The sequence below is a fragment of the Gobio gobio genome (genome assembly GCF_949357685.1).
Source record: "Gobio gobio genome assembly, chromosome: 22".
Lineage (NCBI taxonomy): Eukaryota > Metazoa > Chordata > Actinopteri > Cypriniformes > Gobionidae > Gobio > Gobio gobio.
In genome coordinates, this window is record NC_137118.1 from 42,362,621 (window position 1) to 42,377,235 (window position 14,615).

The 14,615-nt window shown below is 38.8% G+C and overlaps 1 protein-coding gene across 2 annotated transcripts in view; it reads right to left on the minus strand.

The window, feature by feature from the left end:
* Positions 1 to 14,615, minus strand: part of epb41l4a (erythrocyte membrane protein band 4.1 like 4A) — a 103,078-nt gene that overhangs the window by 61,491 nt on the left and 26,972 nt on the right. For both annotated transcript variants that reach the window (XR_013815606.1, XM_079805012.1), the window contains exon 2: positions 5,434 to 5,538. Coding sequence is in view for 1 of the 2 variants with exons in the window: in XM_079805012.1 (XP_079661138.1) it covers positions 5,434 to 5,538 (105 nt within the window). In the remaining variant the exon portion in view is untranslated. The remainder of the gene's footprint in view (positions 1 to 5,433; positions 5,539 to 14,615) is intronic.

The following is a 14,615-nucleotide window of genomic DNA, read 5'->3' on the forward strand; positions in this document are numbered from 1 at the left end:
AATGTGAATCCAGGTTCTGATGGATTCACATTATCTTGACACTCTTCAATTGTATATTTATTTAATGCCAATTCAATATTACAATTTTATCAGTTAACGGTTAATAATCGGATAATGAGCGGCGGTTGTCGGTCGGGAAAATTAACCGTTTTGAACATCCCTAGTTCGTTTACATGTCTTTGGTCTGTGTTGCGTTCATATATCGATCGAACCGCACCAGAGTTTGTTTGGAAGCGGACCGAGACCCATCTTTTTAGCGGTCTCGGTCCGCTTGTTTGGTGCGCACCAGGGTTCGGATGGCAGCGTTCACATATGTTCTAATGAACCGCACTAACTGAGCAATCGCACCAGGGTTTGTTTTAATCGAACCAAACATGACAAGTGTGAACGCACCCTTACTCACCCTCAAGTTGCTCCAAACCTGTATGAGTTTCTTTGTTCTGCTGAACACAAAAGAAGATATTTTGAAGAATGTGTGTAACCAAGCAGATAGAGCAACCATTGACTACCATAGTAGTGAACAAAATACTATGGTAGTCAATGGTTGCTCTATCTGCTTTGAAGCTTCGAAGCGTTATAATCGCCAAAGTCACGTGATTTCAGCAGTTTGGCGGTTTGACACGCGATCCGAATCATGATTCGATTTGCTGATTCATAACGCTTCGAAGCTTCATGATGCAGTGTTTTGAAATCGGTCATCACTATATAAGTCGTTATTTAGTTTTTTTTTTGCGCACAAAAACTATTCTCGTCGCTTCATAAACTTATTGTAGAACCACTGTAGTGAGATGGACTTTGTAACGACGTCTTTACGTTTTATGGGTCTTGAGAGTGTAAAGTGCCATTGTGCCAATGGAGGCCTTTCTGAGCCATCGGATTTCAACTAAAATATCTTCATTTGTGTTCAGAAGATGAACGGAGGTCTTACGGGTGTCGAACGACATAAGGGTAAGTAATTAATTACAGAATTTTCATTTTTGGGTGAACTAACGCTCTAAAACAGAACTTCAAAACAGAAACAGCCATTCACTGCCGTTATAAAGCTTGGAGGAGCCAGGGAATGTTTTAATATAACTCAGATTATATTTGTCTGAAAGAAGAATGTCATATACACCTAGGATGACTTGAGGGTGAGTAAATCATGGGCTAACTATCCCTTTAAGTTTAACTGAAACTGGGCTGGGATTTCTATTTCCCAGCATGCTTTGCCCATGGCACTTGAAAGGGAGAGTAAATGCTAAAATTAAGTGTTATTTAATGTGTTTTTGTGCAAGATTAATGCTAAGTGGGAGATTTAGTAGTGATTAATGTTTTGTTATGCTAATGTTGAAGAGTTTCTGTTAATGTGGGAATTTGGAGAGTTACCATCATGGTGACAAGTGCATGTGGCTTGGTTTGAGAGCAAGTAAATGCTTTATATTGCTGCTCATGCAGCAAGTGCTATACCATGCTTTTATTAAAGGTCCCATGGCATGGCATTTTTCTATTATTTTATAATGTTTCCTGAGGTGTACTTATATTGTTAGTATGATTTTTACATCATAAAATGTCATAATTTAGAAATAAAAGGCATTTTTTTCTATACTGCTGTTTGCCCTGTGGCTGACTGCCCTGTTTCAAGAGGCTTGTCTGCTGAGACTTCAGTAAAAACGCCCACTGTTGTGATTGGCTGACATCTTTGCATTTGATATGAGCGGAGGGGGCGTGGTTTAACGAGGTCTACGAGGCACGAGCAGGCACGAGCTGCTGCCAGAGAGACGGATGTCTCAGGTTATTAGTCTATTTCTAGTCGGAGGGACTGTCACTCATGTCAGAAAGTTAGTAACTTTAGTAAATTATGTATCAGCGCTGACTGGAGACGCGAACCGTTTAGAACGATTCAGTCCGATTTGGTGAACTGATTCGGTTCACTAAAAAGAACCGGTTCAAAAGAAACATCGTTCGCGAACCGGACATCACTAATGTACCAGAGACTGAGCTCAGCGATCGCTAACAAAGTTATTTATAGTAACTACTGAGTTATGAGAGCGCTGTCAGTCAGCGCGAGTTTATTGTGTTTGTATCTGAGAGTTCTGAATAAACACGAGTCCCAGTCACACCGAGTCCGTCTTCATCATTATTACCAACTTTGTAACACATGCAAAGTACCATTACAGCTGTCGAGATGAACGAGTTAAAAGTAAGTGTTGATAATAGCATTATTTTTTAGATATGTTCCTATCATATGAAAAGCGTCAGTGACGCCCATTGAGTACACAGCGCAAACAAAGACACAACAGCAGTAATCGAATGTAATCCAGTTTATTGTGGGAATAGCTGGCTAGCCCGGATATGCTCACGCTTACCCCCGTCTGCTTAATCTCGCGCCGCGTAAGGCGCCTCCACTGTGGGCCAGATGCAGTACTGGGGGTCGGGGATGTTGAAGGCCGTCCGGCCACCCCGAGCTTCGGCGTGCGTGAGGTTTATCTCTAAAGAGATGTGAGTCTGCCGATGTTTAGAAAAAAACTCATGACTGTATGCACATTTAAGAACAGATAGACGCGACGAGGACATACAAAAACACTGACTCACAAGATAGAAAACACGAAAACACCGTTCTGTCGGGAGAGAGAGAAGCCGTAGCGTGTGCACGAATAATAAATAATTAGCTACACATAAGAAATCACTGATCACAGATCAGAAGGAACTAAAAAAAGACTTATGTTTTCATATGTACATCCAAACACTGAGAAACTGCCAGCGTTCACTCGTTCACAAGCAATGAATGATCTCTCGAGCGCTTGCATGGGCGTGCCAGATTCTCTGGGCGGAGGAAAGGGAGGAAACCGTTCCTGCTTGGACGTCAAACCAGGAGACTTCAGGATTGGCTCGTCTGGCCTGTCATTTTCTCAAAGGCAGAGAAAGACAGCCAGAACTCGGTTTTACACCGATCAACATTTCTATCCACTTGGGGATAATATTCAGGCTAGGGGAACTCATATTAATGTTGAAAAACCTCATAAAATGAAAATTTCATGCCATGGGACCTTTACCATATTAGCAAATTAGCATTTTCTGAATTAGCTTGTTATAGCTTAACAACTACATACTTTTAAGTTAAATGTATGAATTAGAGTACTGTACTCAAACATTTCAAGTTAAGAACAATTAAAATGTATAAGTACAAAATTTCAAAACCCTGCCAGTTCTGCTTACTTAAACTTTGAATTTCTTAACTTAAAAATTTTGAGTTTTGCCTACTTATTCGGGTTTACAGTGTAGTATATATACTAAACTATACTAAAATAACACTGCTCAGAACAACCACATAGCAACAACCTAGAAACCACCCAAAACACACTGGAAACTGAATAGCAAGATGTTTAATTACTCCGAACACCCTAACAACTGAATAGCTACATGTTAACAATGACCCCGTTAACAATGACCCCAACTACATAGCAAACAGAAATGTTCAAAATAAGAGGCTTTTCCTCCTATACATGCGGACAGATTTATTTTGCATGTCTAAGAGCATGTTAAAAATGTCCTAACAAAATCTGTGCCAAAGGAATTTTCAGTGCCTTACAATTAGATGAAACATCTCTGAGTCAAGAGCGCATGTAAACCACACCCACAGAGCAGAAAGCACCATTCTACCGCACAAATTACACTGTTCTGTACTCCAGTATCTTTTTTACTAAAATAACCATTCATAGAGTTGATAGATTTGTTTAAATGTAAGTTACGGCGTGCCTCTCGCCCACTGCATGCTCAGTAATAAATTCAGGCTCATGGGACAGGGCCCGGAGGGCATTGTGGGAAACACCTTTCTCACTGGTCGAGATAATGAGGTAATGACACAACACTGCACTTTGCCTAACCCAATATTTGGCCCCTGGGTAAACCTTACCATCTTGACCTCACACGTGACCCTTAGAACCTCATGAATGTTTTAAAGGAATAGTACACACAAAAATGACTCATTTACCCGCCCTCATGTTGTTTCAAACCTGTCTGACTTTCCTTTTTTCCGCAGAACACAAAAGAAGATATTTTGAAGAATGTTGGTAACCACACAGTTCCCATTGAGTTCCATTATACAGAGAAGCCATGTTCGGTTCCACAAGTGCAAAGTTCTTAAAGTTTCTTAGTGTAAAGAACATTTTCATAATCTGAACACCATTTTTCCACTATAAAAAACCTTTAGTTCAATGCAAAGGCTCCATGGATGTTAAACGTTCTTCATGGAACCAAAGGTGTATGGACAATAAATCAGTGGAAGTCAATGGGAACCAAAATGTTTAGTTTCTTGATACACCATTGTATCAGATTTCTGGTTCAAATGTGATTGCTTCATGTTAAATATACTAGAAACAGTTACTTAACTTGATGTTTTAATTTTGAAATAACATTTCAACCAAGTAACCCAAATCAAACAGAATTTTTTTAAACTTCCCATCATGCTTTACACAGGGCTAAATTGGGACACTAAATGTTTAAATAAAGTGTTATTTTATGCACTTTTTTGCAAAATGAGGAAATGAGAGACTTGTTAATGTTCTATTATGTTGGTATTATATAAGTTTCTGTTATGTTCGTGGCTTTTCTTTAAAAATAAATTGTTTTAATAATAATTCATATTTAATAATAATTGCTTCAATAATAAAGATACCACTATGTAAGTGCTCCTAAATCATATTTAGTTTGTTGTTATGTAAATCACAGACTAAGCAAGAAGCATTAATTGTAGGATTATTTGTATAATTCCATTTAAAGGTGCAGTGTGTAGTATTTATGAGGATCTATTGACAGAAATTCAACATAATATAAATAAATCTGTTTTCAGTGGTGTATAAAGACCTCACATAATGAGCCGTTATGTTTTTATTACCTTAGAATGAGCCATTTCTATCTACACACACCGCGGGTCCCCTTACAGTGAAGTTGCCATTTTGCGGCACCATGTTTCTACAGTAGCCCTAAAGGGACAAACTTCTCTACAGAGCGCTAGCTACTCTCTGCTGTCTCAAGCGACGGCATTTTTGTCCTGTGTCGGCCACCGTAGCTTCTCTACGTGCTTTGAAAGGGAGGGGTGAGCGGTGGCCGGTTCCAATTCACAACGTCAAAATTAAATTGAACATTTTTAACATTTACACAGTGCACCTTTAAATGAAAAAATATTTATTTGAGTTAAACTAAAACCATTAATTCAAGTTAAATGAACACCATTAATTCTAGTTAGTTGTATTAGTTGTACATGGTTGATTCTATTGGGTTTTACTTGTTTCAGTCACATGGAACCACTGTCCATGATTGAATGTTGTTCAGCCAAAGAGCTATTTTTGAGCAGGTTTTGAAAGATATGAGGGCGAGTAAATGATGACAGAATCTTAATTTTTGGGATGAACTGTTTCTTCAAGAGCTGACATGTGATAATCTTCAAGCACTCACCGTTTGATGGCTATGGTCGCAATAGCGAAGCCCAAAATACTCTGTTTCGGCGAGGTTCACGTGATTGAACACATAGTCCAGCACTACCGAACCTTTGGTTGATTTCTGTGGAGAAATTAGAAAAGCATTAGAAATCCCATCATGAACATAGTGTTTTCAGAATAACGCGAGCAGCATCAAAGTGACGAGCTGGGCTGGGCTGGGCTGGACTGCATCTCTCCTGAGGATCTGCTGACAGTGAGAGGAGGGTTTGTGGCTTTGTTCTCTGATTTAATATCGTTTGACGGGTTACTTTCAACCACAAACCACACATATGATAAATGAGCCGTGCACACACCGGTTACAGCATGAAAACACACACCACTAACGCCAATAAAGTTGAGCATGACTAAGGTAAATAAAGGTAAAATGAGTTCAGATGAAGGAAACACAATGACTAAACTTGCTATTACACGACGCTGTCTGATGATCTACTTGTTTATGAATATAGTTTTAGCTCTGAGCCCCTGTTCACACCTGGTATTAAAGGGTTAGTTCACCCAAAAATGAAAATTCTGTCATTAATTACTTACCCTCATGTCGTTCGACACCCGTAAGACATCCGTTCATCTTCGGAACACAAATGAAGATATTTTAGTTGAAATTTCATGGGTCTGAAAGGCCTCCATTGGCACAATGCACGGTTCACTCTCAAGACCCTTAAAAGGTACTAAAGACGTCGTTACAAAGTCCATCTCACTACAGTGGTTCTAAAATAACTTTATGAATCGGCGAGAATAGTTTTTGTGCGCAAAAAAACCCTAAATAACGACTTATATAGTGATGATGATTTCAAAACACGGCCTTATGAAGCTTTGAAGCGTTATGAATCAGTGAGTCGAATCAGAAGTTTGGATCGTCAAATTTCAGCAGTTTGGCGGTTTGACACGCGATCCGAATCATGATTTGACTCACTGATTCATAACGCTTCGAAGCTTCATGATGCCGTGTTTTGAAATCGTCATCACTATATAAGTCGTTATTTAGGGTTTTTTGCGCACAAAAACTATTCTCGCCGATTCATAAAGTTATTGTAGAACCACTGTAGTGAGATGGACTTTGTAACAACGTCTTTAGTACCTTTTAAGGGTCTTGAGAGTGAACCGTGCATTGTGCCAATGGAGGCCTTTCAGAGCCATGAAATTTCAACTAAAATATCTTCATTTGTGTTCCGAAGATGAACGGAGGTCTTACGGGTGTCGAACGACATGAGGGTAAGTAATTAATGACAGAATTTTCATTTTTGGGTGAACTAACCCTTTTAAGATGTGTTTTGGTCGATTGGATCACAAGTAGATTAGACAGACACATTCCTGTTTACACCTGGTGTTTTAATTTGTCTTCTGTCCTGATTTCTTCGAGGGGAGAGTCTATGGGCGGGTAAATGTATGGGCTTTTTCAGATCAACATAAGCTTGTGCAATTTACATATGAACACGCCTGGAGACGACGGAAAAACATACAGAGCTTTAGTTTCTGCTCTGTTTTTCATCTTCAAACCAAACTTGGGTCTCCAGCCGACAAAGTTTAAATCCCGTCTGACTAGCGTGCTTCCCAGAGAGTAGACGTACAGGTCGAACACATTCGACCACATGAGCGTTTACACTGAAAAACTGGTACACTGAAAAAGTTCTCTTACGCGTCTTTTTGCACTTTAACGGAAAAATCTACACACAAAAAACTGCCAAAATATTCCCCCTAAACGCAGTCGGTTACATCTTAAGTGAATGTAAACAGTTGAGAAAGAAAACGGGTAACAGTATAATGGATCCGTGCAGCTCTTAAAGTGACAGCAGCCTAATATTCCTTATGCCATCTCTATAATCAGTCCCTGCAGAAAAACGCGATTATGCGATCGCATGATTTAATGCATAATCAGTCAAAGTCCGCATATTTTTGCGGGGGCCGCATTTTTTCAAATACGCCGCACTTTCGCAGCGTAAATTGCCTGTTTCCGCGTGCAAAATATGTGGGGCTAGCATGATTTCATAATCCCCGCATTTTCGTTGCAAAAAAGTCATATATATTAGCAGAGAGTTTAAATTTTTTTGTTTACTTCATACAAGAGCCACCATTTCCCCCTATTGTCATGGGAACGTTTTGAAGTGACGTAATTACCCAACGCGAACGTCATCGAAAAGCTGCAAACCCCGTGGTGAAACCATAGATAGCGGTGAAACCAGTTTCCCGGTGTGTTGACCGATTTCAAAAAACTGCATCATGAAGCTTTGAAGCGTTATGAATCAGTGAGTTGATTCAGCGGTTTGGATCGCCAAAGTCACGTGATTTCAGCAGTTTGGCAGTTTGACACACGATCCGAATCATGAATCGACTCGCTGAATCATAACACTTCGAAGCTTCATGATGCTGTTTTTTTAAATCGGTCATCACTATGTAAGTCGTTATTTAGGTTTTAGCACAAAAACTATTCCCGTCGCTTCATAAAGTTATTGTAGAACCACTGTAGTGAGATGGACTTTGTAACGACGTCTTTAGTACCTTTTATGGGTCTTGAGAGTGAACCGTGCATTGTGCCAGTGGAGGCCTTTCAGAGCCATCAGATTTCAACTAAAATATCTTAATTTGTGTTCAGAAGATGAATGGAGGTCTTACGGGTGTCCAACGACATGAGGGTAAGTCAAGAATGACAGAATTTTCATTTTTGGGTGAACTAACCCTTTAAGAGATTGCACTTTGTGCATTGGAAGCACTCACATGTCTGTTTTGTATAGCTACCTCTGTAAAACAGGAAGTAATTTATTCATTTTTTGTTGTAGCATATTCTTTTTGTAAAGTTACAGAACTTGTATGACTCAATGTTTTGTAAATTTGAGCCATGTGTTTATTAAGGTCTTCAATAAAACAAGATGAGAACTTAAATATTCCCAGCACTTTCTGTGATGTAGTGCTTTTTTTCATCGAACCGCAGTTTTTGCAAGTTCCCGCAATTTTATTGCATAAAATTGCATAAATATCTCGCATTTTTTAAGAAAACGTGCTGCATAATCAAGGATTTTTGCCTGCAACAATCACAAAAAAAGCCGCATTTTTCTAGAAGAAAGGTTTCTGTACCTGAATCTTAAAACACTGTTTATTTCAACCTTTGTTCAGTTGTATTTATTTGTGCAATTGCTAATTTTTATATTAGTTGGCAATATTAGCCATCAGATTGAGCACGGATCTTCACTTCAGATTCAAACCAGAAATAGTAGACCATCCGGGTATCTTTGGAATGCTTATACTATTATTTGGGGCGCACTAATTCTAATTTTGAATACTTTTAAGGATTGATAGTATGCAAATTGGGACGCAGCATGAATTAGGCTGCCCTGGTAAGCATAAGAGACTTGAAAATATCACTTTTGAATGGTAGTGTATGGTCTACTTTCATTCTCGAGAGCTATTGATAAACAGTTGGTTACACCCTTGAAGATGAGTCATCAATATTTTTGATGAGAAAAACTGTAAATGTGTAAATCTGCTTAAGTTTAGCCTATATTTTGGGCATGGGGTATTTACATCAGAGGCAGATTTAAAACTTCTTCTCAGTCATACCCACCCTAATTCCAGTGGGTTTGGAAAAAAGAAAACCTAAACCAGTTCGGCCCTGTTCTAGTAAATTCATGCAACAAGTACGTTACCACCAATAAAAGCTTTACTGTGGTAATAAATCTTCAGTGTTTATGTGACATCTCTGCTGATAGTTGTGCAACTGCACCTCACACGTATGACACACGTCAGCTCATATGACACACGGTGAGTGAGAGGAAACCTGCAGGAGTTTCTCCCCGCTGAGAGTGTGTTTGTGTACGCTGTAAAAACACACACACACATAAAACACACAAAGGGTTTAGCGTGTATTCAGGGTTTTGCAGCTCCACACAGACGTATGTCATGATCGCTCCTATTACACGCTGCAGGGTGAAACACAATGAACTTCAAATCTGAAACACTATATACACCAGCAAACTCACAGGACTGAAATATCACACACAAGATCTCTTCAACATCTCCCAGACAGAGATGAGATTAAATATAGAGCAAATGGAGAGCTCTCAGATGTTTCTCCTGGGGAAGAGGCTCCAGTAATCTCACATGAGTTTCCTTTCAAAGCAGATCTCAAAAGATGTCTCTCAGATTTTCCAGATGCTGAAGTCTGCGGTGGAAATCCAGAGATCTTCTCAACATGATCTCCAACATTTGTCATCAAATGATCTGAGCCGTTATTCACATTCATTTTACAGCACTCAACTAACCAAAATAACTCACTTTTATTCAAATCTGAATACTTTTGATACTAATTGTTTAGTTATTTATGATTTAATACCTTATCAGCAGCAATGGCTATATTCATGACAATCAGCAGTATCACTTCAATACATTGTTTACAATAATTTAACAATTTTGTCTTAAAAACAATCACTTTACAAAATCAGGCATATTTACCAATAACAACAACAGTAATACAACAATTACATAGAATATTTCAATTGAATATTTGACAGAAATTCTAAAATTACTCCAGGAGAAACCTTGAATACGTCCATTAATGTGTTCTCTGAATAAAACCGTTGTCTAATATTATTTAAAAAAGGACATTCTATTAAAATATGTTTTGCACTCGTGAAATGCTTGCGCAAATCACAAAATGGTTTCTCTTCCTCCTTCAATAAATATGAATGAGTGAGTCTTGAATGTCCGATTCGGCATCTCGTATATACATCCTGGTCATATCTATTTTGCTGCTTTATCTGCTTGTTCATTACCAGTCAAGCTTGTCTGGCTATCACCAGACCAAGCTCAATTTAAGATTGAACATTGGTCTGGGGAGTCTGCGCTCTGTATTTTCTACTCCACAAGAGGCGTGATAAACGAGCATAAATTAAATGACTCTGTATGCAATTGGATAGTCCTTCAACCAATCAGACCACAAGAGGCGTGATCAACGTGCATCGATCCATCGCTTCTCTATCTGTCATCGTGTTAAACCCGCCAATTGCGCGCCAGGTGGATAAGCCAGTCTGTGATTGGTTCCCGCAAAAGTGTAACAGAAGCAGTAGAAATGAATGTACAGGTTTCCAGACTAAGTTGCAGGGTGAAATCAAATCGCCGCCAGATCCGGCTGGGTTTACCCAGTCTAAGTCAATCCCATATGGCCTGGTATCCGACAAAAAAAAATATATTAACATCTTGTTTCTTTAAAGAGTCGACTATTATTCCGATAATTATAGGATGTTCAGTTTTCAAAGAATCAAGTTCTTGTAGCTAGGATTAAGAATCTGTGCAAATTAAAAATTACGTTGTTGTTCCTTCTCTATTTGTTCAAGAGCTAGAAGTAATGCATTAGCTTCAGCTGTGAAAATTGAACTTTTTCCAGAAATACACTTGCCATAGCGTTTTGACCCCATCACTACTGTGGCAGATACCCGACTGTCTGACTTTGATCCACCTGTGTACATGAGTTGGTAAGCTGAAATGTAATTGAAGCCTCCTTAGCCCTAAAAGACCAAAATTTGAGAAATAACATTAAAATCAATAGTGATGGACCAAAAGTGTTTATTTACCAAAACTCAGACAATGAAATGAAAGTTTAAGTTTTCATTTAGATTTCATTTATTTTCCATTTTATTGGCATCTTTCCGCGGTTCAAACACTGATTGAGGGTTTACATGAGACATGATCAATAAGTTGTACTGTATCTTTCATTAATTTCATTAAATTCAGTCGAAACCGAAAATGCATTTTTGACCAAATATTTTCGGTTGCCGAAATTACAGTGTATCACTAAGGGTACGTTCACATGACAACGATGTACTAAAAACAGATTTTTACGCATGTTTTTTTCATACAGAAGACAACATTGTCAAAACGATCCCCATACACACGGATCTGCAAAAAACGACTAAAAACGCAGTATTATGGTTCCAGGCCAGTAGATGGCGACGCTGCTCTGCGACATGCCACGGATTGCGCAATCACGCAGAAAATGTCACACTAGACGTAGGCAGAAGTACTGCCCCAAGCGAACGTGTGAGGACTAATACAAATGGCCTTTACCCAAAAACACTCCATCTTCAACTTCAAAATCATCTGGCATCGTTGTTTTACCTTTTTTTTTGCTAAAGGGCGTTTGTATTAGTCAACGCATATGCGCTTTGTAAACACGGGGGTGGTACTTCAGTCTACGTCTAGTGTGACGTTTACTTCGTGATTGCGCAATCACTGGCAAACCGCAGAGCAGTGCAAGATGAGCAATTTGGGTTAAAAAGTATATTCATTTAAAATTTTTGGGGAAAATGGCCGATGGTTTCACTAGATAAGACCCTATTCCTCGTCTGGGATCGTGCAGAGCCTCTGAAGCCCTTCCTTTGAAACTGCATTAATTTGGTCCTTCAGCCCATTGGTTGCCATGGAAGTCTATGATGTGGAGAAAAATCCTGGAATATTTTCCTCAAAAATCTTAAATTTCTTTTTAACTGAAGAAAGACATCTTGGATGAGATGAGGGTGAGTAAAATATCAGGAAATTTTCATTTTAAAGCGAACATCCTTCAACTAGGGCGGCCCACGACTAAAGATTTTTCTAGTCGACTAGTGGTCGTTCATTTTAGTCTAGTCAACTAAACACATATTTATTTAAAGTTTGCCGCAAAGCACTGGAAAAAGTTATGATTATGAATGTATCGGCAAGGAGATGTTTTTATTATTTATTAATAAACTAGTGTTTTCTGAGTCAGTGTCAGCTGCAAAGATGAAATTGATAATGCTGACTCGCCATCTCCGCATATAGTGGACGCGCCAAAAGAGAGAAATGCACCTTTCATACGGATTACATAAGAAGAGGATATTTGTTTTTGATTAGAATTGGTTCGTAGTCCTTTCAAGTTTCCTATAGAGATATTTCTCATGTCTGTGAGGCAAGTAGCCTATACGCTGAGTTTCGGTTTCATTTTTGTGATGCGTTCCAGTTCACAGAGACCGAGACGGCAAAAAGTTCATCCTGTTTGTTTTCTCTATTTTACAAAAGCACAATGGTTTACTTTTATTGTGAGTGTACACATACAGGTGCTGGTCATATAATTAGAATATCATCAAAAAGTTGATTTATTTCACTAATTCCATCCAAAAAGTGAAACTTGTATATAATATTCATTCCTTACACACAGACTGAAATATTTCAAATGTTTATTTCTTTTAATTTTGATGATTATAACTGACAACTAAGGAAAATCCCAAATTCAGTATCTCAGAAAATTTGAATATTGTGATGTGTTCAATATTGAAGACCTTTTAAATGGTCTCTCAGTCTAGTTTTGTAGGCTACACAATCATGGGGAAAGACTGCTGACTTGACAGTTGTCCAAAAGACGACCATTGAGACCTTGCACAAGGAGGGCAAGACACAAAAGGTCATTGCAAAAGAGGCTGGCTGTTCACAGAGCTCTGTGTCCAAGCACATTAATAGAGAGGCTAAAGGAAGGAAAAGATGTGGTAGAAAAAAGTGTACAAGCAATAGGGATAACCGCACCCTGGAGAGGATTGTGAAACAAAACCCATTCAAAAATGTGGGGGAGATTCACAAAGAGTGGACTGCAGCTGGAGTTCTAATTATATGACCAGCACCTGTATAAAGACTTTACAGTTTGGAATGATGTATTACTCTTATCTGTATGACTAAAAATGACGGAGTACTTTAAGTTGAAAAAATTCAGATTTTCGGCTCATATTTTCATGTCTTTTTCATTTTTGGTGGCCGAAATTTTGGTGCATCCCTAACCAAAATGCATAAAAAGTTTTCAGTTTTTAGTTGAAAACGGTGTTGTGTAAAACTGTTGCCAAAATTGACCAGGGTAAACAACCGTATATTTTTCTATAAATGTTTTTTTTTTGACTATGCATACTAAACACTCACAGAGATCACTGTTCACAGATGATGTATGTTTAAGGTGCTCATGTTCCCACACTGCCAGTACCCGGTGGCAAAATATCTATCAAAGCTGAACACGCAGAGGGAACACAGGTACGGCCTTACCAGGGAAAAACCCCCCATTGTGTGTGACCTCTGATGTCAGTGTCGTAATTCAAATCCCAAAAGCCCAAAGGGAGGAGAGGTGAATATGACAAACCGCAAACACACTGCTGTCTCCAAAGGGTCCTGGTCCGAACGCGGCCAGGAAAGATCCTCCTAAAACATGCCTTCCACATTCCTGCCATATCTCTCTTCCCGATAAGACATTTGTGCTGGTCAGGGTGGGAATGTTAAAATAACAGGGAAGAGTGAAATGAATAGATAGGAAATGTATTTCCTTGTGTTGAGAAACGCTTGGCATCGGCAATTTTCCCACTTACTGCAGATAAAAATGATACAATAGAAGGGCAAAGCTTTTCTGTGCTGGGAGAGAAACTTAAGCCGCCACATTAGACAGTGTTTAATGCCCACGTCTTCTTATTTCCACTGGATAGTAATGTTGATAACGAACCCACAACAGATTAGTGTTCGCGTGCATTATCAAATGTACACTAATAACAGCCCTATGTTGAGTGACAAGTGAAAAAAACTTTACAGCATTTATAAGTGGCATTTAGAAAAAAGTTAAAGCTTGTAATGCATTATAAATACAAACACAGAGAGAAATCTAAGAAGACAAATGTCCTAATATCTGAACTTTACTTTCATTTTTAAACTCTGCCTTATACAGTGGGGAGAACAAGTATTTGATACACTGCAGATTTTGCAGGTTTGCCCACCTACAAAGCATGTAGAGTTCTGTAATTTTTTATCATAGGTACTCTTCAACTGTGAGTTACGGAATCTAAAACAAAAATCCAGAAAATCACATTGTATGATTTTTAAGTAATTAATTTGCATTTTATTGCATGACATAAGTATTTGAAAAAATCAGAAAAACAGAACTTAATATTTGGTACAGAAACCTGTGTTTGCAATTACAGAGATCATACGTTTCCTGTAGTTCTTGTCCACGTTTGCACACACTGCAGCAGGGATTTTGGCCCACTCCTCCATACAGACCTTCTCCAGATCCTTCAGGTTTCGGGGCTGTCGCTGGGCAATACGGACTTTCAGCTCCCTCCAAATATTTTCTATTGGGTTCAGGTCTGGAGACTGGCTAGGCCACTCCAGGAC